At 47.1% G+C, this 24,896-nt stretch overlaps 1 protein-coding gene across 1 annotated transcript; it reads left to right on the top strand.

Moving 5' to 3' along the window:
• The first annotated feature begins 2,325 nt into the window (after positions 1 to 2,325).
• LOC101445233 (1-aminocyclopropane-1-carboxylate synthase-like protein 1) lies at positions 2,326 to 23,528 on the top strand. Its single transcript, XM_058305494.2, has 15 exons — positions 2,326 to 2,776; positions 3,627 to 3,914; positions 10,834 to 10,893; positions 12,700 to 12,770; positions 13,892 to 13,961; positions 14,241 to 14,307; positions 15,849 to 15,946; positions 16,430 to 16,507; positions 17,243 to 17,343; positions 17,697 to 17,786; positions 19,873 to 19,918; positions 20,008 to 20,149; positions 21,757 to 21,899; positions 22,022 to 22,175; positions 22,313 to 23,528. Exons 2-15 carry the CDS (start codon positions 3,627 to 3,629, stop codon positions 22,378 to 22,380), a joined length of 1,476 nt encoding a protein of 491 aa, XP_058161477.1. The 5' UTR covers positions 2,326 to 2,776; the 3' UTR covers positions 22,381 to 23,528.
• The last annotated feature ends 1,368 nt before the right edge of the window (positions 23,529 to 24,896 follow it).

Genomic DNA, 24,896 nt, shown 5'->3' with positions numbered 1-24,896 from the left:
CTTCCTCATTGCCTTCCTCTTTGCCCAGGCCATTACAAAAGGGGGACTCCAATTGACTGCTGGATTTGCAATCATAAATCACGATCTGTTTGTGATGCAGGGGATCCTGATATTCTGCCAGTGACCAATTTTTTAGGGAGGCCATATGCCACTGTGTCTTACAGTCAAGCTAGCAAAATCACCCATACTTACAAGGTCAGGATATTATAGCCTTTGTCACCCACACCTTGTTTTAACCTCACAAACACTGTAAACACATCAGGTGCACTCCCTGATGGCCAGATTTATTATGGTTTAACATGATTGGCCCACAGATTACTCTCACTACAATACCACTTGTCCTCATATCATCAATCCGAGAGAGGGACAGCTCCCACTATGTATAATTTTTAAATGATATTTTGGTTCCTTTTAGATATGGGATATGGTGACAATTCCATAAGCAATGTGTGGTTAGGAAGAGCCAACTCAAGCATTCCCTGAGCAGATAAGCAAACCCTCACATCTCTGTACATCTTTGGGTTATATTTTGATTTGTGGAAGGGTTCGAGATCATGACCCACACACTCCATGTGCTTAGGGATTTCACAGCATAGAGTTGGCACAGTCATGAGAGTAATGACTGGTCTTCTTAGCAGTTCCCTTCAAAATTTATATCTTGCTCAGGTTCATTTTTTGATCTCTTTGATTTCAGTTGGTTTGGATTCTGGGTTCCTTAGCTCAGAAGAATAGACCAAACATTGGACATTTTACTACTCTTAGTGATCATAATAGCCTTCCTGGTGCTCTCTATCCTCTCAAAAGATTTAAGTGTTCGTACCCAACCATCTCGCCAAAAGATGTCCAGTCGCTTACAATGATAGATGTGGGAAAAGAACAGAAACAACCAACCCTAACATCTCTAACCTAGAGTTAATCACCAAGCGAGCCATTTAGAGCCAGCAAATGCTCAGGGAGAGTGGCACTCAGGCCTTAAATTTTTATCTCAGCCCTCACCTTGGCTGAGGGACAGATCAAAAGGGGAGAATTGATGAGTGAAATCTAGTAGGCCCAGCATGGAAATGCTCATGCTAGGCCCCATGTCAGCAAAATTAAAGACAAACAACGAAAAACTAAACACATTTCTATTTTCTGTAAATGCCTGGTTTGCCCAAACCACCAAAATGAAACACAGCCAGATCTTTATCAATTATCTCCAGCTAATTCCCTAAGCAATCACCTGCACACACTATACCCAAGAGAAATTCTCTCCCAATGTACTTGTTTATTCTGCCTGTAAAAATCTGTTTTCTTTGTTCAGGGGAACTCCTCTCTACCCTCTGGGGACTGCAATTTCCCCAATTCATGAATTGATTCAATTAAAGTCTCTGAGCGCTAACCAAATTTTACTCAAGTTTTTATTTAACCCTACTTATCTGAATTAAATTAGGTGATATAACTTAAAGGAGGGAAATGGCTTTCTATTTTGTAGAAGAAATCAGTGAGGCCCACAAGTCAGGTGAGATGCTCAAGTTCACAAATTTAGTGGCAAAGCCAAACTAAAGACAAGAGTTGGACCTTCCATAGACAACCGCATCTTCTCAAACATATCTATATGGAGCGATCCTGCTGATATCTTTTGTGGAAGAAAGGAGACTTTTCCTAGTCAAGGCACCTCAGAGATCTTCTCTGCGAGGGCCTGGGGCCGGACTTGTCTATTTCACTGCTGAAGCCCCAGAATATGTAGAGTCCTTGGCAGATAGTCAACAAGTAATTTATAGAATGAAAGGTGGAAGAAATCATAAACCCCTACGGAAATACAGGATAATGTTTCAAGGATGCCTTCCCCCTCATCGTGAAAGGCTTTTCTATGGGCTGTAGCCAGGCAGACATTTGCAGAAAAACCTCTTTGGCTTAACCGCGTGTGGAAATTGGAGAACTAAGGGCAGACGGGAAAGGGAGATGCTCCCACGAGTCAGCTGGGGCACGGCCAGGGCGCCCGAGGCCGGTTTTCTCTCCCGAGACGAGACCCGGGCTGGAGGCGGCTGCTGCGCGCTCAGGGGAGGGCGCGTGGAGGGGAGCCCACCGCCAGCGGTTCCCAGCAGAGATCTCGGCCTTTGACCCCTTTCCTTTCTCCGGCTCCTCCTCTCCGTCAGGGCTGCTGGGGGCCCTGCAGCACCGCCACGAGCGCACAGATTCCCGCGCAGGGTCCTCGGGCCTCGGCGGGGAGACGACGAACTGAGCCCCTGAAAGTCCGGGAAGCCCCGCCCGGGCAACGACAGCCGCTCGGATGCCCGAATCCGCCCAAGGGCGTGTCCGGGCCAAAGAATTCCACACTCCTCTAAGTGCCAAAGCCTCCTCCGCCGACTCCTCCAAATAGGTGTGACTCCCCCAGGGCTCTGGCGGGAAGCAAGCCCGCGCCTCCCTTGGTGCCCACGCTCGAAATCTTTGGGGAAGCCTCAGCCGTTCCGCCTCGCACCGACTGGCTTTTTCATCCTGCAAAGCTGGGTCCGTTTCTCCCGAGGCGTCCTCTGTTTTTTATCCGCCTAGCCTCGCGAAATTCAGAGGCGTGGCCGTGCGGGGGTACCACGTTGCCCTCGCTGCCCTCGCTGCCGCCGGCCACCGCGCTCCACGTGACGCCGGGATCGCCCTCCGCCCCCGCGCGGCGCAGAGCAGGAGCCCGGCGCCACCTGGACCGCAGGCTCTGTGCCCTCCGGTCCCCACCTCGGCCTGGACCACAGTCCGGGCTGGTCGCGCTGCCCTTTCCTGAAACCGGGAGCTGTCCGGAGGGACCGAGGTGAGCGCTTGGGAAAGCCCAGCCAATCGGGGGATGACCCGGGAGAAGACTTGCTGCAGTGGGAATTGAACCGCGGGCCTCCGCTGGGTCGGGGTCGCAGGCTGATCAGCCAGTATTTGGCGTGCAGGGGCTTGTGGCCCAGGCAGAACTGGGAAATCGGTGGGGAATAATGATAGAATAACGCATATTTTAGTGAACTTTGACCATGAGCCAGGGGTTGTTCTAAGCTTTTTAACATCGCTCACTCTCATATTTCTCTCCTCAGCTCCCCTGTGAAGTAATTAGTTATATCTACTCTACCTATAAGGCAACAGGCTTAGAGAAGCCAAAGAGCTCGCATCTGCCAGGCAGAGACCCGCCTCTCCTGGCGCCCAGGCCTCCCTCCACCGTGAGGGAAGAGGCTCTGCCTGGGATGCCCCTCAGCCCCACCCCATCTGCTCCAGACCACCAGATGGCCTCACCCGGCCCTTAACGCACGCGGGCATCGGCCACCAGGAGCAATGATCTGCTCTAAGTCAGAAAAATGTAACCTGGCCTTTGGAAATGGAGGTCAGCAAGGGTGGAAAAGGATCATTGGTGACCTCAGCAGAATGAAAAACTTCCACGGAAGTGAAACCACATAAGCAGCAATACGTTAAAGCCATATAAACGGAACAAGCACATAATAGGCCTTTAGCAGATTTTACTCAGGCGTTTGTCTGTATGGGTGGTTTCCAACTGGTAAGGGACAAAAGGGAGGGGCAGATAGGGAAGGGGGAGGGCCGCGTGTGACTTCCAGCCCATTTTTGGTGCTTGGAACCTGTTGTCAGGCCTTGAATCTTTTGCCTTGATCACTTTTGTCTTTTTGTAGATGTTCACCCTCCCTAAGAAGGAATCCAGGGGACTTACCACCTGTCAGGGCCCAGCTCCCACACAGGATGTGAGTGGTAGCTGTGGGAATGCCCTGGAAAAAGAATGCTCCGGAAAACCAGGCCAGAAGCCTCTGGAGCTCTATGGGGTGGGTGATCCCACTGCCATGTCCTCTGTCAGCTCCTACTTGTCCTCTCGAGGAAGAATCATTAAATGGTTCTGGGACTCTGCGGAGGAAGGCTCCCGGACCTACCATGCGGATGAATATGACAAGGACAAGAACCCCAGTGTGAGTGAAGACCCCTCCCCACCAGGACCTAGGAGAGGAGTTCTGGGTGGGGGACCCTCCCTTGGCCAATAGAGCAGAACCCAGCTTGCTCTCATCAGGTTGGCATTATGACCCTCTGACCTCTAAGGGGAGCTCTGATGTAGCTCAGAGAGGCCTCAGCTTATTGCCTGGATCAGAAAAGGTCCATTTATAATTAAGGGGGTCCTGACTTGGGAGGGAAGAACTCAAGAACAATTGAATGCTCTTCAATGGAATCTGAGCCCTGGCTAGTCAACTATCCAGGTTTGGAGTTGGACAGAACTAGACCTTGGGATGCAACTCTTTCACCTATGAGTTGTATATGGTTGAGCTAGCTACGTAACCTCTTTGAACCCCAGTCCATCTGTAAAATGAGACTAATAATACCTGTTCCATAAAACAGTCAAGATGAAATAAGAGCAAATAGGTAAAATTGTTAGCACAACACTTGACATATAGTATGCTTAGAAATAGCAGCTGCTACTATGATTAATATTATCTGCTCCAATTATTGCAAGTTATCACCAGTAATACTTCCAGAGGTCAGTGTGGTCATAGATAACCTTTTCATAATCTTTATTTGTTGAGCCAGAAGCCAAGTGCTGTTCTAGGAGCTGAGGTTATAGTAGTGAACAAAAGCCAAGTTCGTGCCCTCATGAAGTTTATATTCTAGTGGAAGAGACAGACAATGTGTGGGTAAAAAAACATACATAAAATATGTGATGATAAGTACTGTGCAGAAAAATAACACAGGGTAAAGGGAATAGATTATAATGGGGTAGGCTGGGGATGTTGCTGTTTTACGTAAGGTGGTCACAGAAGGCCACTTTGGTAAGGTGATGTTTGAAAGACACCTGAAAATGAGGGTGTAGGTTAGCTTTCTGTTGCTGCATAACAAGTTACCCCAACTCTTAGCAGCTGAAAGCAAGAAACATTCCAGTTTCTGGGGTAGAATCCAGGTGTGTGCTGAGGCTCAAGTTCTTTCATGAGGTTGCAGTGAAGCCAGGACTGCAGGCTCACCTGTAGGCTTGGGGTGGGGGGGTCCCACTAACAAGTTCCTTCACTGGGTTACTAACTGGCTTCAGTCCCCCGCCACAGGCACCTCTCCGCAGGACTGCCTCGTGACGTGGCGGCCTGTCTTCCCCCAGTGCAAGCAGTCCAAGAGAGCGTGAGAAAGCATAAGCACCCAAGATGGAAATCACAGACTCTTTACGCTTGATCTTAACCAAAAGGCGGAGAAGCCGTAGTCGTAGACTTTTAATAACCTAATCTTAGAAGGGACCTCATCCCATCACAACTGAGTGTTCGCTTTATTTTTTTTTCTGTTTAATTATTCGTACTTTATTCCCTGTATGAATAGGTTAAGAAAGTAGAATTTCCCCGAGTACTGATTTATAGATAATGTGAAAAAGTGGCACACAAAACATTCAGTTTCACAGATAGTTACATTCAGTGATCACTTTAAATGCAATTTCAACTTTCATTTTAAGCTAAGTGCAATAATAATTTAATACAAGATAGTTCAATACACACACAACCTGTACATCCTGAACTACAAGTGGTTTCCATGGCCACATATGCTTTTAGTCAAATACACATTTCCACAATGAACAAGTACTAACAAATATGTTAATAAAACACTATCCCAAATGCTTATCCTGCCATCAGCTTTTTAAGCAATGCCATTCATGCCACTGAACGCATTTATTTTTAGAAGCTTTAATCTGTCCTGGGAAACTCAGTTCTAAAACTTGACAAACAGAATGTATAAGTCCCAAAGATTTTAAATCAAAAAAGCCTACCAACACTGAGACATTCACATGAAACGTAGTTTCTCAAAAAAACAACTCTTGCTATCTGAAGAATATTAAAACGAATTACCACTTAAGACACTTAAGTATTCTTTAAAAATACTGTCTTTTCCTATATCATCATCTACTTAAGAGAAACACAAACCAGTTCACTTCATTAATAATATCAGAGAGTTTTGTCTAGAAACTTAAGAAAACATAAAACACATGTCTCAGCTATCATAGGATCAAAGGTGCCATTTACTTGCCATATATAAAATAGCTACAATATAGCCTACAACGACAAAAAGGACAGCTAACACATAAATACTACTTCATCATCTAGTCAAAAGTCAGAAGGAATTACATAAATTGCAAGGTACTTTAACTTATATATGATCATTAAAACCCAGTAAGTAATTCAAGTATGGCAATATAAAGACAGGCAATTAAAGACTCAAAAACTCTAAAATTGAAGACACATGAAAATAAAGGCTGAAAACTGTATGTTTCTCCAACTTTCATTTTCATGGTTAGATATCCGGACCTTACTATAGGAAATATGCAGTTACTATATATAGTTGACCCAGAAGACAAGGAAGCTTCAAGAAGTACAAAAAAGGATCAAGATCCATAGTTTGCTTCATCAAATGCTTTTCTAGCTCATTTCAATTCTTCATTCATAGTAAGTAAGTCTTTAACCCTAGCAAACTTCCTTGGGTCCTTTTGAATCAAGAAGACGATATCTTGAACTTGTACTCGACCTTGTCTTCCAATTGACATTGCCTTGTGAGTCATTTCAGTGATGAACTCTATGAAAAGGTCTTCAAGAATATCCACTGACTCAGTATAAGGAGTCTGGTCATCCCCAAATCCATACATCATACACCGTAGTTCTTTAGAAAAAAGTCTCTTTCTTTTACCCTGTCCACCTTCTGTACCTCCTCCAATTTCTTCATTTTCTTCCTCAAATGTGGGGTCTTCCTCTTCATCTGCCAAGGGTGGGGGACCCTCCCTAGGCCAATAGAGCAGAACCCAGCTTGCTCTCATCAGGTTGGCATTATGACCCTCTGACCTCTAAGGGGAGCTCTGATGTAGCTCAGAGAGGCCTCAGCTTATTGCCTGGATCAGAAAAGGTCCATTTATAATTAAGGGGGTCCTGACTTGGGAGGGAAGAACTCAAGAACAATTGAAAGCTCTTCAATGGAATCTGAGCCCTGGCCAGTCAACTATCCAGGTTTGGAGTTGGACAGAACTAGACCTCGGGATGCAGCTCTTGCACCTATGAGTTGTATATGGTTGAGCTAGCTACTTAACCTCTTTGAACCCCAGTCCATCTGTAAAATGAGACTAATAATACCTGTTCCATAAAACAGTCAAGATGAAATGAGAGCAAATAGGTAAAATTGTTAGCACAACACTTGACATATAGTATGCTTAGAAATAGCGGCTGCTACTATGATTAATATTATCTGCTCCAATTATTGCAAGTTATCACCAGTAATACTTCCAGAGGTCAGTGTGGTCATAGATAACCTTTTCATAATCTTTATTTGTTGAGCCAGAAGCCAAGTGCTGTTCTAGGAGCTGAGGTTATAGTAGTGAACAAAAACCAAGTTCGTGCCCTCATGAAGTTTATATTCTAGTGGAAGAGACAGACAATGAGTGGGTAAAAAAACATATATAAAATATGTGATGATAAGTACTGTGCAGAAAAATAACGCAGGGTAAAGGGAATAGATTTTAATGGGGTAGGCTGGGGATGTTGCTGTTTTATGTAAGGTGATCACAGAAGGCCACTTTAGTAAGGTGATGTTTGAAAGACACCTGAAGATGAGGGTGTATGTTAGCTTTCTGTTGCTGCATAACAAGTTACCCCAACTCTTAGCAGCTGAAAGCAAGAAACATTCCAGTTTCTGGGGTGGAATCCAGGTGTGTGCTGAGGCTCAAGTTCTTTCATGAGGTTGCAGTGAAGCCAGGACTGCAGGCTCACCTGTAGGCTTGGGGTGGGGGGGTCCCACTAACAAGTTTCTTCACTGGGTTACTCACTGGCTTCAGTCCCCCGCCACAGGCACCTCTCCGCAGGACTGCCTCGTGACGTGGCGGCCTGTCTTCCCCCAGTGCAAGCAGTCCAAGAGAGCGTGAGAAAGCATGAGCACCCAAGATGGAAATCACAGACTCTTTACGCTTGATCTTAACCAAAAGGCGGAGAAGCCGTAGTCACAGACTTTTAATAACCTAATCTTAGAAGGGACCTCATCCCATCACTCCTGAGTGTTCTCTTCATTTTCTAATGAGTCAGTAAATCCAGCTCCATTCAAGAGGAGTGACTCAAGGGCATGACCTCCAGGAGGTGGGGATCCCTGGGCACCCTCTTCAAGGCGGCCAGTTACCACAGGGAGTGACGTGAGCAAGGGGAGACCAGCAGGTAGGACCTCGTAGGGCATGGTGAGCCTTCTGATTTTAGACAGCGGGGTGGGCCATGTTCAGGAGAGGAGCCACATGATCTGATATAGAGAGCTTAGACTTGGGAGGCGAGGGAGTATGTAAGAGAGGAAAGCTGTTACAAGAATGTAGACAAGAAATTGTGGTGGTTTGGACCAAGGTCTTGGCAGGTGGGAGGTGGTTGGACTCCACATTTGTTTTGAGGGTAGAGATGACAGGATTTGAGATGGGTTGGTTGTGGGGAGAGGAGCAGGCTGATTTGCTCTCCAGGGCGCGAAGGAGCACTGCCTTTTAAAAAAAACAAAAAAGCGGTTTTGATGAGATGTATTTATAAACCGTACAATCCATCCAATATATACAATCAACGGCTTTTAGTATAATCACAGAATTGCGCTGTCATTGCCACATTTAATTTTAGATCATTTTCATTATTCCAGAAACGAAAAATCCCATACCCTTTAGCAGCTACCTCTCAATTCTTCTATCATTCCCCAGGCCTATATAACCAGTAATCTAATTCCGTCTCTATAAATTTATTTATATTTACATTTTATGTCAATGGAATCATACATTATATAGTATTTTGCATCTGGTTTCTTTCATGTAGCTTAATGTTGTTTAATTATTGTAATTTTTTTCATTAAAAAAGGTGTAGGTTTACAAAAAAGTCATGTGAAAAATATGACATTCTCATAAACCTCCCCGTTGTTGACACTTTGTGTGGTACCTTTGTTACACTTGACGAAAGAATATTAAAATAATTACGGTTACCTATATAGTCCACAGTTTACATTAGGTGTATTTTCCCGGTATACTACCCTTTTATTAACACCTTGTAAAAGTGTTGTGTTATACAGTCCCATGTTTTGTACAGTCCATCCAAAGTGTACACTCAGTTGCCCTCAGCATTTCTAGAGTTGTACACTCATCTCCACAATCTTAGAACATTTTCACTACTTCAAAAAGAAAAATTCCATACCTCATTACCTTTTTTCGACCTTTAGTATTGATAAAGTACCTTTGTTACAATTGATCAAAAAATTATAATACTACTGTTAACTATTGTCCATTATTTACATTAGTTGTATTTCTCCCGTAATCACCTTATTATAAACACCTTGTAATAGTGGCATACGTTTGTTCTAGTTCATGAAAGGACATTCTTATATTTGTACCCACATTCGTCATCCACCACCAGGTTCGCTATGTGATCCTGTCCCAAGTTTATCTCCTGGCTTTCATTCTGTTGATAACACGACTCTAGACTTCCCCTTTTAGCCACAATCACACTGTAAATCGGCAATGTCAGTTATATACACTATAATGTGTTACAGCATCTCTGTCCATTTCCAAACATATACAATCAACCTGATTAAAACTTCTCCAGACATTAAGCATCAACTCTCCTTTCTCAACCCTTCTTCTGTTTCGTGCTAACTACTGATACTCTAGATTTTAACTCCATGAGTTTACTCATTGTAATTAGTTCATATTAATGAGACTGTATGATATTTCCCTTTTGTGTTTGGCTTATTTCACTCAACATAATGTCCTTAAGGTTTATCCATGTTGTCATGTGCATCCCAATTTCATTTCTTCTTACAGCTGAATAGTATTCCATTGTATGCACATGCCACATTTTGTTTATCCATTCATTGGCTGATGTACACTAGGGTTGTTTCCATATTTCAACAATTGTGAATAATGCTGCTATGAACATTGATGTGCCAATGCCAGTTCTCATCCCTGCTGTCACTTCTTCTGAACATATGCCTAGCAGTGGGATTGCCACATCATATGGCAGATCTATATTTAGCTTCCTGAGGAATCACCAAATTGCCTTCTACAGTGGCTGCATACTCTACCTTCCCAGTGCAGTGAAGGAGGGAGCGCTGCCTTTTGTTCGTTAGAATCTTGTGCACTCAGGCTTTCCTTTTTCAGCCTCCTTCCTTCCTTCACTCCCTCAGTTACTCAGGAGTCAGGAGTTAGCTATGTGCAAGGCCTGCACTGAGTCCCTGGGGACTCTCTAAGGGACAGCCTGGGCACTCTTTTCCTTTTATCCTCCCTCTTCTGGAAGAATAAATGCCTTATGGGGTGGGGGTCAAGGTGCTGTGTGGTGGATGTGGCATGGATCTTCAGGGGAGCATTTACCAGCACAAGGACCGCATCTGGATCCCCATTCACCCTGCTTTCTGTTCCTCCTGGAACACCAGCTTACAATGTACCTTCTCTCATCCTGTAACTTGCATCGATTCCTACTCAGCTCCTTAAGAGATAGAGTGACATCTCAGGCATGCATCTGGCCTTGAAGGAGCTTATCCCCTGCTGGGGTGATAGAGTGCTTGCATCAGTCCCTGTGAGCAGGGACAGAATCTGACCAGTGCTCTTAGGGTGGGTGCAGGTCCAGAAGGGAGAGAGATCCCTTCCCGGTGGGGGTTGGGGTCAGCTTTCTGGAGGAAATGGCATTTGAACTGAGCTTTAGACGTGGAATGATGGGATCAGGGAGCTTGGTGAGTGGAGGGCACAGCTTGAGCAAGGCAAGGACTGGTGGTTGGAAGGGCAGGGTTGCAGAGAGCCTCGAGTTTGTTTTGCTGCCCAGCGGGCTCTCCGGCCTTCCAGCAGCACTCCCCTGCCACGCTCACCCTTTCTGTGCCTCTTTTCTCCAGGGCATCATTAACTTGGGCACCAGTGAGAACAAACTCTGCTTTGACCTGCTGTCCAGGCGGGTAAGTCCTGCTGCGCCTCTGGGTGGCCTCCCCAGCTCCGAGGGCTGACTGCCCTTGGACTCACCCGGAACGCTTCCCCCACAAGAGCCTGTTGCTTACCTCGGCGGCACTGGCCTGGGAGTCGGGAGACTCAGGTCTGCCTTGGGGACAATTATCGATGCCATCTTGGGCCAGCCACTTTTCTGTTGTGATTCAATTTCTTCATCTCTTCAGACTCTTCCCCTCACTCAGTCCATCATGCTGTCTCTGAGGGGTCCCTGCTCTCGAAGGGAAACACTCAGGAGTGCCGACCAGTGCTGAACAGTCAGTTCTTCAGGGGGAACAAAAGCCCTGCTTTGTGGCCTTTGCCAATTTCCTTGGTGTATATACACCTGCCGTGCAGATTTTAAGCTGCTGAGGTGACATCACTTCCTGGAAGTGGGGAGAGAACGGTAGCACGCCATGATGTGGTATTTCCATCAGACAGGCGCGATCAGTGTAAGTAGTTTCACAGGCACTGGTGATCGTAAGACATGGTGAATGCCATTAGGAGGCAGTGTTCTTTGAGTACCTATTTCCTTTGTTTTTAATACAACTTACTTAATTCTAAATTTATATAATTAAATTTTAAAATTTAACATAGCTTGCAAAATGCCTGAAAACTTAATTGTTAGCTTTCTTGAGCTGGTGCAAGCCAGCCCTAGCAAACCACCGGAAGCGTGTCCCCCAAGGCCTTGGCATCAGCTTTGGGTGTGGAATGGGCAAGGCTTAACCTACAGGCACGTATCTCCGAAGGTGGAAGTTCAAGCACCAAGGGCAGGGACTGCGGGGAGTGGGTGTTCAAGGCCTGCTCCACTAAAAATTCCTCCCTCAAAGGCAGCCCAGCACTGTCCAGTAGAAATAAAATGTGTGCCACATATATTATTCTAAATTTTCTTTAAAAAAGTGAAAGGTGAATAAAATTAACTTTAGTTGTATATTTTATTTAGCCCAATATATCTAAAATGTTAGGATTTCAATGTGTAATCAAGATAAAAAAATCAATGAGATATTTCACATAATTTTTTTATACTAAAGCTTCAAACACCAGTGTAATCTCATTTCAGCTGAGCCACATTTCAAGTGTCCAGTAGCCATATGTGGCTCCTGGCTGCCACAATAGCACAGCTCTGAGGGATGAAGGGAGAGAGAGAAAAGGCAGGGCTGGCCCACTTATAAGTGGCCAAATACCTTTCTTCCCTTTGGCCCCACTTTTGCCCTTCTTTGATGTCGTTCCTTTGAGCCCTGGGGATCGTTAACTAGCACCTGGTCCAGGAGTTTATAGGACAGAAACTGCCATCTTTTCTACAGTGTGAGGTTGAGCTGAGCCTACAGGGAGACAGAAAGTGACTTCTGAGTCACTCTAGATGTTGGAACTAACATCGAAGTGATGGCACCCAATTTTGGTGCCTCTTCCAGCATCCCATAGAGAGGCAGGGTAGGATCATCGGCAAACCCTCAACAACAACAACAAAAAATTCTCCCCTCTAGTTTTTTTTAACTGGCAGTATCCTATAAAGAGAACTGAAAAATCTGTTTTTTATCTAAGCTCTGTCATTTGCTAGCTCTGTGACCTTGTCTGAGCCACCTCACTTTTCTCGGCCTCGGTTTCCTCATCTGCAAAATGGACGTGAGAAGGCTCTGTCCGTGCTGCCCTCCCCCTCAGTTTCCGTGACGGGCAGGCCAAGCTCTGGGCTTGACAGGCTTTGGTGTAAAGCGCTGTATGGATGCGGGTGGCCTATGAGGGTGTGTGGTCCTCAGGCCCCGCTTTCCCACCTCTGTCCCCAGCTGAGCCAGAGTGACATGCTGCGGATGGAGCCATCCCTCCTGGAGTACCCGGACTGGAGGGGCCACCTGTTGTAAGTAGTTGCCATAAGCCAATGGTTCTCAACCTGGGCTGATTTTGTCCCCCTCTCTCTGGCAACACTATACATTTGTCTGAAGATATTTCAGTTTTCACAGTGGGGAGGAGGAGGTGGTTACTGGCATCTGGGGGGTTGAGGCCAGGGAGGCTGCTGAACCTCCTGCACTGCACAGAACAGCCTCCCACAACAAAGAGCTCAGGGCCCCTGAGCTTGAGTTCCGTGAACCTGGGTCTAAGGCATGGAGAGGGCCTTTAGGTGAGAAAGAAGTATTTGTCCCATTTTCTCAGTAGCTTCAGAAGTAGGGGAGCCAGGGTAAGCTTTGGGGTTGCTGGCCGGGGCACTTTCCTAATGGTAAGACGAGAATACTAATAGTAGTTTATCCTTGTTCAGCACCTTCTGTGGGCCACACATGATTCTAAGAGCTTAGTGACCAGGCGGGACTTGATCTCAGGATGGATTCCAAAGCACATGTCCTCTAGTATAGAAATTAGAAGGGTGGGCCTGGAGTCGGACCGCTGGGTTTGCATGTGGACTCTGCAACTCATCAGCAAAAGATTTAAATCCTCAAGCCTCAGTTTTTTGGTTGTGAAACAGGAGTAATAATAGTAGCTGCATCATAGGGTTATTATGAAGAGTAAATGAATAAGAGTATAAGAATAATACCTACATAAGGTAAATGTTCAATAAATATTAGTAATAGTATCTATAATAATAATGTTATAATAATGTTTTCTCATTTTATCATTTTAATGATCATTTATCATTTTTATACCCTAATATAATTTTTCTTATTATAATGATAACTATTGCTATTTTTGTTATTATTACTATTGTTATTAGTTAGAGCTAAATATAGAGAGAGTGTTATTTTTGTTGTCCCTGAAGTCTCCTGATTCAGCGGGACTGGCTGTCCTAGAGCTACTGAGAGTGAGAGTTTCAATGCATGTGTGTGATGGGGGTGCCAAGGAGCGGGGACAAGTACTCACCAAGCTTAGGTCATGGGAACCAGGGGAGGGTGATGGCAGCTGCCTACAAATTTGCCAGAGGAGCTCTGGGATGGACTGTGGGTCGAGGGGCCCCTGGCAAGGACTGTGTTTGCATCGGCTTGTCTCCAGCCTCCGGGAGGAAGTGGCCAGGTTCCTGTCTTTCTACTGCAAGAGCCCGGCGCCCCTCAAGGCAGAGAACGTGAGTAGCCCCCTCCTCTGCTCTAACCTGCTCTACTGCACTCCCCTCCCCCTGACTTCCGGCTGGCCTGGGTGACGTAGAACTGGGATCTGCCTTTCCCTGAGTTCAGATGTGTTTCAAGGTAGAAATAGGAATACACCTTTCCTTCCTCCCCCAGCCCCTGGGGGACACTGAGGAGGGACTCCCCGGCCCTCCTGCTGTGCCATCCTGGAACACAGGCTAAGGTCCTTGCTCCAGCCTGGAAAGAGTCATCTTTGTCCCATGGATGTGTCGCCCCAGGTGGTGATTCTGAACGGCAGTGCCTCCCTCTTCTCGGCCCTGGCCACGGTGCTGTGTGAGGTGGGGGGTAAGTAGAGCCTGGGCCCCCTCAGTGGTGGATCTGCTGTGCACCTGCAGTGTCTCCGATTGCCTGGCCTCGGGGCTGTGAGAGGATGCCAGACTAAAGGAAGTTTAAATAAATGGCTTGACAAGACAGGGGTCTGGCAGTTCCGGGAGCTTAAGACAGCCAGTGTCTGCCCCAAGAGCCCTAACAGTATTAAGAACCTGTAATGGTCAGGGGTTATCAGTTACAAGGAATAGAAGCTACTCCTGCTAGCTTAATAATGTAAGATGGTTATTATTAGTAACACTGATGGACCATGTCCTATGTTCCAGGCACGGGTCTAAGACGTTACACATAGGACATCATTTTGTCCCCACAGCATTCCTCGGGTGGGTTCTGTGATTATCTCTGTTTTACAGATAAGGGGACTATCTGTAACCGGGTGGGTGGAGTAACTTGTCAAAGTCACACAAAGAGCAGGTAGCAACCAGGATCTGAACCATAAAAGGAAGAGTCATTATAAGAATATAAGAGGCAATTTCATACCCATTCAAGAACAGTCAAGAACAGGGTCAGGGTCATGCCTTCCCTCTCATGGGTGCACAGTGTCTCCTCCCACATTTTTGCCTCTTTGTGCCTTCCTCAGCTCTCGTACAGCCCAGTGGAGCTGCCCTAGCTCCAGCTCCACATGGCCTCTCCCTTCAAATACTTGTCTTCTGCCAATATTCGGTGTTTCTTAGATCAAAGTCCTAAGAAAGAACATGATAGCAGTGTGGCCAAACAATGGATTGGCTCCTTTGAGCCATGGGCCCACCTCTGGTCTAATCTCTGTAACCAGGAGGTAGAACACACAGAGCAAGGACTGTCCTTTGCAGAGCTTTGAATGGGGCTTTATAAAGGGGACATTGGGGAGGGAGGGCAGCTGACCCTAAACAGCCTCTTTAGAACTGGGAAACACCTTCCCTCTGCATGAGAGGTCATCTCTCATCCACCTTCCTACAACGCCAGACATCCCTGCGTGACAGCCCACCAAATGGTCACAGCCTTTTGTGTGAATGCCCCGGGGTGAAGACTTCACTCCCTCTGAAGCAGCACCATCTCTTTGGGGGCATTTCTGTATGTGGCCACGTTTCTCCATTTGTTCAGCCCAAATCTTCACCCTGCAGCTTCCACTCACTGGTTCCAGTTCTGTCCCTGGAGCCAACCCTACATCCTGAGGGTCTAAGAGGGACCCTGTAAGCTTCAGCTTCCTCATCTGTAAAATAAGACGATAATAGTACTTTACAGGATGACTGTGAGGATCAAATGATATAAAATGGAAAAAGACTTAGCACAGTCCCCAGCGCATAGTTGGTGCTCAGTAAATGTTACTATTAATTCTTAGGGAAGGAACTAATCACAGTGGATACAATCTTCAGAAAGAGTTTTGGGAGTTGGAGGAAACCTGCTGTTGAGAGAAGGGGTGTGCCCCAAATGTTCTCTAAGGACCTAAAGGCTGGGAGAGGCAGTGGGGCTGGCAGGAGTTCTGGTCAGCAGGTGACAGGCCCTGCCTCTCCTGCCCCCAGAGGCTTTCCTGATCCCTACCCCTTTCTATGGAGGCATCACACAGCACACTTATCTCTATGGCAATGTCCTACTGGTCTACGTCTACCTGCACAGTGAGGTAAGAGTTTCTGGGATTCCAGGTGGGACTGGGACCTTCCTTTGAGTCAAGAGTTTCCTGGAATAAATTTGAGCTTGGACATGGGAAGACCATGCTGAGGGCTTTGGGTTTGCCAGTGGAAAGGGAGTGGAGTCTTCTGTGGCCACTTGGCTGCACCGTCGACTCGTTCCCTGGAGCCTCCCTTGCCCAGACTCTGAGATCCCTGGGCTGGCTGTAGAAGCTGAGAGCCTACTTCCAAATAGAGCGGAAGGGAGGGGGCAGAGCACACCTCAGCGTGGAAGTCTATTGACCCCAATCAGAGGACTCCTGGGTCCTTGACCAGAAACCTAAGAGTGATGAGGTGTTGTGGATGGGAAGGGGCAGGGCAGTGGGAGGGAGTGACCCCACCTCTCCTTTTCCAGAGACAGCAGGGTGAGGAGAGGCCCAGGATTCAGATTTAGGGGACAGTTAATTTAGTCACTGTCTTTGGGGGTCTTTTTCCAGGTCACTGGGCTGGACACACGCCCCTTCCAGCTCACGGTGGAGAAGCTGGAGATGGCCCTGGAAGGAGCTAATTCTGAGGTTTGGGGTCAAATGAAGCCCAAAAGAGGGGAGTGAGTGGGTCTGAGTAGGACTGATCTCAGTCCTATGGCTGATATCCTGAGAGTAGGGTTGGTAGCCCATGATGGGATGTGGGGGTGGTAGTTAGGGTGACAGCTCAGGTCCATTCTGGGGTTAAGGTCTTCCCACTAGAGAAGGATCCTTAAACCTCAGTGTACAGGGAATCAACCAGGGCCTTAATGAACACCCCCAACCCTGCACTGCACCCGATTCTGAGTCAGGCGTGGAGCACGGGCATCAGTATTGCAACAAGACTCCAGGTGACTTGAGGTGGTCCCCTCTCTGTGAGGGGCTCTGAGGCCTTGTAAAGAAAAATCTTCCCTTCTAGTCCACTTTCTAAAGTCCCTTTGTTACCCTGGTCATTAAAGCTGTATGTGTTCACTGAAGGGAAATTGGGAAAGTGCAAAACCCCCTCTCATTACCCGCCAAAGAGAAGTCACCTCCACAGGCTCTGCATGGGATTCCCTCCGGGCCCTGTTCTGGGCATTGTGGTCTTCTCCTAGTTGACAGTATACTGCAGATGTAATTCCATGTCCTACTTGTTTGCCTCGTGTCAGGTCTTTAACACAGCCCCACATTTGCCCCGGGGGCCATCTCCTCCCTCCAAGGCAGGCCAGTCTATCCCCCGTCCAGTGGGACTGCTGACTCTGGCCTTGGGGAGGAGCTGAGGGTCTCCTGCCACATGGATGGTTTCAGGGTGTGAAGGTCAAAGGCCTCATCCTCATCAACCCCCAGAATCCTCTGGGTGACATCTACTCCTCGGGCGAGCTGCAGGAGTTCCTGGGATTTGCCAAGAGGTGAGGCCCCTCTCACGACCCCAAAAGCGTCTGGACACATCAGGGTTCTGACGCAGGCTTTAGTGATGGGCCCTTACAGCCCCCACATTCCCACTAGGGCTTCCACCTGCTTTGGCCCCTCTCCAGTAGCAGGGTGGGGAAGCAGGGTTTATGGGACACTGTGACATGAGTGAAAGACTAGACATTCTCTCTCTGTTTTTTATAATGACAGGTGTCATTTATTCCACATGCTCTAGGGCAATAAGCACTTGACATGCTATGTCTCATTTAATCCTCTCAACAACCCCAATAGGTATAGATACTGATATTATCCCCATCCCCCTTCTCTCCCACCCCTGCCATCTGCCTCTCAGGCACAAGCTGCATGTGATTGTGGATGAGGTCTACATGCTGTCTGTGTTTGAAGAATCAGCCACGTACCGCAGTGTCCTGAGCTTGGAAGGGTAAGTCTGCCCAAACAGAGCTAACTCCACCAGCCCCCTGCTCTCCCATGGTGCCCCGGCACCCCTGTGACTCAGCACCCAGGGCATGGGCCTGGAAATTCTTCTTCCATCCAGCTGGTCCCACTGCTCCTCACATCCCCTAATGAGAAATGGGAGGGTTGAACTAGATCAGAGGTTTTCAAATTGATCTGTGGAGTTTCCAAGAGCTCCAGGAAAGGGCTTCAGGATTCCTTGGGAAGGGACTGGGTGAGTGGTTGTTTTAGTTTCCTGGCTTCTAAAATAAATGCCACGCAATGGTTTGGCTTAAACAACACAGATTTATGGCTCACAGCTTTGAGGTGTCAAGGTGTCCTCAAGGCAGTGCTTTCTCCTAGAAGACTGGCATTCTGGGGTGGCTGCCGGCGGTCCTTGGTTCTTGGCTTTTCTGTTATATGGCGATGTACATGGCAGCCTCTCCTGACTTCTCCTTTCCCTTCCTGGTTCCAATGACTTCAGCTTCTGGCTGCTCCCTGTGACTTTGGCTCTGTCTCAGTTTCATTCTGCTTATAAAGGATTCCAGTAAAAGCTTTGAGACCCATCCTGATTGAATTGGGCCACACCTTAACTGAAAAATGTCCTATTTACAGTGGGTTCACTATAGGTTTACAATGTTTTCCTGGGGTAGAGAGCTCCAATGACCGGAGTGAGAAACTTGCCTCCTTTGCTGTTTCCTTCTTGCATGTGCCACGCACCTCCAGCTATTCAAGCATGGGCCAGTAGATTCAGTTTGAACAAAGAATTTGTGGTCAACATACATTTGGAAACATTTGGACTAGGTCATCTCTAAAGTCCCTTGTAAATCTCATATTCAGAGATCGTAACAGTTTCTGATGCCTGTTCAGAATTTCTAATCCCGCAGAGTACTTGCCATTGGTGCTCTCATCTACGCTTGACAGAGTTCAGCCGAGCAAGAGAGCATGTGCTGTTCCTCCCATTCATTCATGGAGTGGGAAAATGAGATGCAGAAAATAGTGCCTTGTCTGTGATCCTCGTTTAGTCATGTAAAAAATAATTTTTTGAGGATCTACGCAGTGCCAGGCACAGTGCTAGGTGTTAGGGCTACAATCGTAAACAAGAAAGACATCAGCTATTTATTTCCAGCTAGGGGAAAAAAAATATTTTAGCAGCAAATACATAGCTAGTCATTTGTGTGTGACTGTGGTAAGTGATCAAAGGGGAAAGTCTGAGGAACTCTGAAAAGATATACTTGGGGTACCCAAGTGGCCTGGTCTACAGGAATAGTTCACGGAAGGTCTCTGTGAAGCAGTGATATTTGAGCCATGTTCTAAATTAGGGATCAGCAAACTTTTTCTGTAAAAGGCCAAATGGTAAATGTTTGAGGCTTTGCGGGCCCTGTGGCCTGTTACTCTGCTGTTGTCACATGGAAGCAGCCATAGGCAATACGTCAATAGAAGAAAATGGCTGAGTTCCAGTAAAACTTTATTTACAGAAACAGGCAGGGGAAACTTGGCCCAGTGGTTAGGGCCTCCGTCTACCACATGGGAGGTCCGCGGTTCAAACTCCGGGCCACCTTGACCTGTGTGGAGCTGGGCCATGCCCAGTGCTGATGTGCGCAAGGAGTGCCCTGCCACGCAAGGGTGTCCCCGGCGTAGGGGAGCCCCACGCGCAAGGAGTGCGCCCCGTAAGGAGAGCCGCCCAGCGCGAAAGAAAGTGCAGCCTGCCCAGGAATGGCGCTGCCCACACTTCCCATGCCTCTGACAACAACAGAAGCGGACAAAGAAACGAGAGGCAGCAAATAGACACAGAGAACAGACAACCGGGGGAGGGGGGAATTAAATAAATAAATAAATCTTTAAAAAAAAAAAAAAAAAGAAACAGGCAGTAGGCTGGATTTGGTCTGGGCTGTCATTTGCTGACCTCTTCCCCAAAGGATGTGTAGGAATTGGTGATTCAAAGAAATGAAACTAGGGCTTAACAGAACCAGAGCCAGATTCATTCACCCGGCTCCTCCTGTGTTCATCCAAGCCCGTGTGAGCTACCCCGTTCTGTGTTTGTTGCCTCTCTTCCTGCTCTGTGCTCTCCACAGGCTGCCTGACCCCCAGAGGACGCACGTGATGTGGGCGGCCAGCAAGGTGAGGCTCTCGCTGGCCGCGGGGATGTCAGCGGGGAGGGAGGGCAGAGGAGGGTGGAACTGGCTTCATAGGGTGCCTTGCTCCTGTAGGACTTCGGGATGTCTGGCCTCCGCTTTGGCACACTGTACACAGAAAACCAGGATGTGGCAGTTGCTGTGGCTTCTCTCTGCCGCTACCACGGCCTCAGTGGCTTGGTCCAGCACCAGATGGCACAGCTGCTCCGGGACCGTGGTGACTACCCAGACTTGGTGACCCAAATGTGGGGGAGGGTTGCAGTCAGTTTGCGACTGGCCAGGGATCCTTGGTGATTCTCCCATGAGTGGTGTTTGAGGGTGCAGGCCCTGAGCCCAGACTGGATCCATAGCCTGCTCAGTCATTTTCTAGCTTTGAGGCATATTACATTGCCTCCCTGAGCCTCAGTTTCCCTATCTGTAAAACAGGGATCCTAATGGTGCCTGTCTTGTCGGATTATTGTGATTTGTAATGACAAGTTACTAGATTTGTGTACAGCATATAATAGATACTTGTTGAATACAAACTCATTATTAGCTGTGAGCATCTAAAAGTAGAGAGCTCTCAGGAACGTTTGTTAAAATGGGAGTATTTCTCTTTGGGAATCTATTCTCTTCCTGGGCTCAGGTAGTGAGTTTGGATAGCAAAGGTGACCTGTGACTTCCACTTGTACTGGACCCTGCTAGGGGCTCTGGATGCATCATCTCATTTGATCCTCTCCAGATTCCTACAAGGCAGGCATTTTGGTATTTTCCCGATTTTACAGATGAGGAAAATGAAGATCAGATACCATGCGTCTGTTCTCATTCTAAAATAACAAATAGTGACAATACCAAGGATTGACAAGGCTGTGGAGCAACTGGATATCTTCATACGTTGCTGGCAGGAATGTGACAGCCTCTTTGAAAAACAACTTGGTAGTTTCTTATCAGGTTAAATGCACTTACCAAATGACCCAGCAATTCTACTCCTAGTTATTTACCATACAGAAATGAGAACTTAAAGTCACACAAAAACTTGTGCATAAAAGTTTATCACTGCTATATTCATAGTGACCCTAAACTGGAAACAGACCAAATGTCCCCCAGTGGGTGAATGGATAAACAAACTGGTGCAATGGTATCACTAATCTGCAATGACAAGGAATGAGCTATTGATAACCTGGGTTAATCTCAAGGCATTATGCTGGATGAAAGAAGCCAGTCTCGAAAGATACATCGTACATACTGTACGATTTCATTTATATGATGTTCTAGAAAAGACCAAACCATAGTGATGGATCAGTGGTTACAGGGAGTTCAAGGAAGAGAAGGGTGTGATTATCAACAGTACAAGGGCATTTTTTGGGGTGATGGAACTGCTCAGTGTCCTAATTGTGGTAGTGGTTACACACGGATATGTGTTAAAATTCATAGAACTGTAAACCTAAGAAAAAAAGTTCAGTGAAAAATTAGAATCAGAGAGGTGAAGTTGCCCAAGGCCCCATGCCTTGCCAGTGGCCATGCTGGGACCTGAACCTCAGTCTGTGCAACTCTAAAGCTTGTGTGTTTCACTTAATAACTTAATAAACCTTTGGTTAGGTTCAGCATCTGGAGGGACTTTGTATTCTGAGCTCCTGAACAGAGCCTAGGACCTGGAGCGGTCAGGCCAAGTAGCTGGATTTAGGTGCTTTGCCCCCTCAGCCCACCCCAACCCCCCATCAGCCAGCTCTAGGAAGTACTAACCCAGTCTCGGAAGCTCGTGGTCTTTTGCTTTTCAGCATTTGGACTAACAGAGCGGAGCACTGATGGGAGATTTATCTTTGGGTTTCTCTTTCATCCAAACAGACTGGATCAACCAGGTGTACCTGCCGGAAAACCACGCCCGGCTCAAGGCTGCTCACACCTATGTCACAGAAGAGCTCAGGGCCCTGGGGATCCCCTTCCTGAGTCGTGGGGCAGGCTTCTTCATCTGGGTTGACTTGAGAAAGGTATTGCAGGTGGAGGTGCGGGCTGAGAGGGAGTTCTAAACTTCTGTTGGGCAGGCAAGGCAGGGGAGGACCAGAGCCTGCTGCAGGCTCACCTGCAAACTGAACCCCTCCCATCTTCCCAGTACCTGCCTGAGGACACCTTTGAAGGGGAGATGCAGCTCTGGCGCCGCTTTTTGGACAACAAAGTGCTGCTGTTCTTTGGCAAGGCCTTCGAGTGTAAAGAGCCCGGCTGGTTCCGCATCGTCTTCTCCGACAAGGCCCATCGGCTTCGTGTGGGTGAGCAGCCTGCCTGCCCAGCCCATTCTACCCTCCTTCCCTCCTCTGGCCCCACTTCTGGCCCTAGCTGCCTCAGCTTTGTTCCTCCCCACCCAGCCATCCATTAATGCTAACTGGCCCCTCACTTCCCCTTTCAGGGATGCAGAGGGTCCAGCAGGTGCTGGAGGACCAATCCCAGGTGACAGAAGATCCCTTTCCTGCCTGAACCAGGAGCCAACAGGTGAACTGGTTGTGGGCCTCACGGCTAGAATCATGGCCACCACTGCAACCTGGGATATTCCAAGGAAGACCGAGAGTGGATGAGCCATTTGCCAGGAAGATACCTGACTTGGCCCTACCCTGCACAGAAGAACCTTTTTTAGGAGGTACCGGGGATTGAACCAGGGCCTCATGTATGAGACGCAGGTACTCAACCACCTGAACTACATCCGTCCCCAAAGAACCATTTTTTTTCCCTCTTCCTAACTGTGGGAAACTCAGCCTGCACCCCACTTCCCCAGAAGCTTCTGTTGTGAGTAATTGGCAGAATGGAGAGTCGTGACTGCTCCTAACCATATCCCTGGGCTGCCTGAGGACGGGAAAAGAAAATAAACAGCCTCAGCATTCTTTTTGGTATCTCTTTCCCTCTTACTTTGTTGCCAGGGTAACAAGTCAAAGGAACAACACGTAAGAGAGGATATGACAAACAAATAAATATTAGTGGTCATTTCTGAACTAAGGGGAGAATCGATTTAATTCTGAGTATTCTAATTGTTCTCTGCACACTTAGGACAAACAGTTGGGACCTGGGACATACTAGAACCAGGACCTGCCCTCTGTCCATGGTGGGAGGCATTTGGGGCTTCCCTATGAGAATTCCCTTTCTAGGCAGAAGCCATCTTCACTGGTGTTCCCCAAACAGAGTGTCCTCACAATGCCTGGGTGGTGGGGGTGTGGTGGGGATCTGGGGCTTGAACCCTGCACCGAGGCTGCTGTGGGACTGTGATATAGCCTGTGCATAAATTCAAAATTGTTTCCAAGTGTACCTAGTCCCCAGAATGGCCAAATAAGTAATATACGCCCTACAGTCTTTGAATGTTCAGAAAGGATGTAAGAGTGAATGTGTATTCAGGGTTGCCTCCAGACAGAATGTGTAAGGTATGCTAATCCAAGCAGGTTTGGATGTAGAGAATATGTAACTCACCTTGAGGAAATAACCTATCTGACACTAAGATCAAACACTGAAGAACCTAACCAAAGGTCTGTTTGCAAACCATCACTGTTAGTCTCCCTAATCCTCTATCCTCTGTATAAAAGGGTCTGAAAAAGGCTATTCAGGGCTCGGTTTTTATTAGGACAGGAGTCCGCCAAGCTCGGTCAGTTGAAATAAAAAACTTCCTTCTCGGTGCTCTCGTGTCCTGGCCTTCATTACTGCCCATACCCGATTTCTCTACAACAACTGAGCTGGCCAAGGCTGTCCTTTCCACCCTAAGTACCCACACCAAGGCCACTCACCAAGGATGCTTTAGTGTGGAACCCAGTGGAAGCTTTCTGATGTGACCTTCAAACTGTAGGCGGAGGATGCCTCTCAGGTGCTGTTGAGAACATTTCGAAATATTCTTATTTCTAAAAACTATCTCTTTCCTTGTCTTCTTTTAAGAGGAAGTTTTTGAAATTAGTCTTTTCATCCTGGAAATCATGTTATTTGTTTAGGATCAGTTTTATTTTTCTCTTTCTGCCTTTCATTCATTCATTCTCCCTCCCTGTCTTTTAGTAAATACATTTTATGTGTCAGAACCGATTCTGGGTGATTTACATGCATTCTTTCTTTTTCTCAAAGCAGTTTTATTGAGATATATTCACATACCATACAATCTAGCCAAAGTTTACAGTCAGTGGTTTTTCGTGTAATCCCAATGTTGTGCGTTCATACCATACATGCATTATTTCTAACTCCACAACCACCCTGGGAGGCTGACATTACAACCCCCAGTTTACAAATGAGGGGACTGAGCCTCAGAGAGGCTGGATGGCATTGCCAAGGTCACATAGCTAAAACGTAGCACAGCCAGGATTCAAAATCAGGTTGGTTTGATTCAGATTTCTGTGCTCTTTTCACTCTGCCGAACTAACTCCATCCAGGATCCTTTGACTCTCTCCAGTCCTGAGAACCACCTTCGTGCTGTCGTAGTCATCTTTATTTTGTAACATCATTGGCTGAGTAGCATCTTTTCTACCCCTTCTTCTGGGAAACATCAGTAATCAGGACTTTTTTTTTTTAACTGAAGTATCTTCAGCTTTTATGGAGGCTCAGGACAAGAAATGGCCACACAGAACCCTTTGTGTTTCTGCAAAAGCAGCCATTGGGGACTGCCACTCTGGTTCAGGGTCCCCCATGGAAGGGTCTACAGAAAAAGTTCCTTTTAGAATCATCAGAAGGCTTATTCTAATTAGAGAGTTAGTTCTATTCAGAATTAGGATTCCTGATTATTCTTTAGAGGAAAACTAAGCTGACCCCCAGCAGAGTCGGATTTGACCAGGAACCTTGGCTTGAACTGAATTTATCTCTACATTTGAGTAAGTGGAAGGGAGGTCCAGCTGGCTTGTGCCTGCCAAATCGGTGTGTCCCTTAATGGATTACATGTTGGACACACTTTTTACCCACTCACATCCTCTCTCCTCCCTGTTTTGCTTCGCCCCTTACTGCAGCCAGCCAGCTGTGCGTGTGTGGTGTGAAAGTAT

This window comes from Dasypus novemcinctus, chromosome 10 (assembly GCF_030445035.2).
Source record: "Dasypus novemcinctus isolate mDasNov1 chromosome 10, mDasNov1.1.hap2, whole genome shotgun sequence".
NCBI lineage: Eukaryota > Metazoa > Chordata > Mammalia > Cingulata > Dasypodidae > Dasypus > Dasypus novemcinctus.
This window is presented reverse-complemented; position numbering and strand designations above follow the sequence as displayed.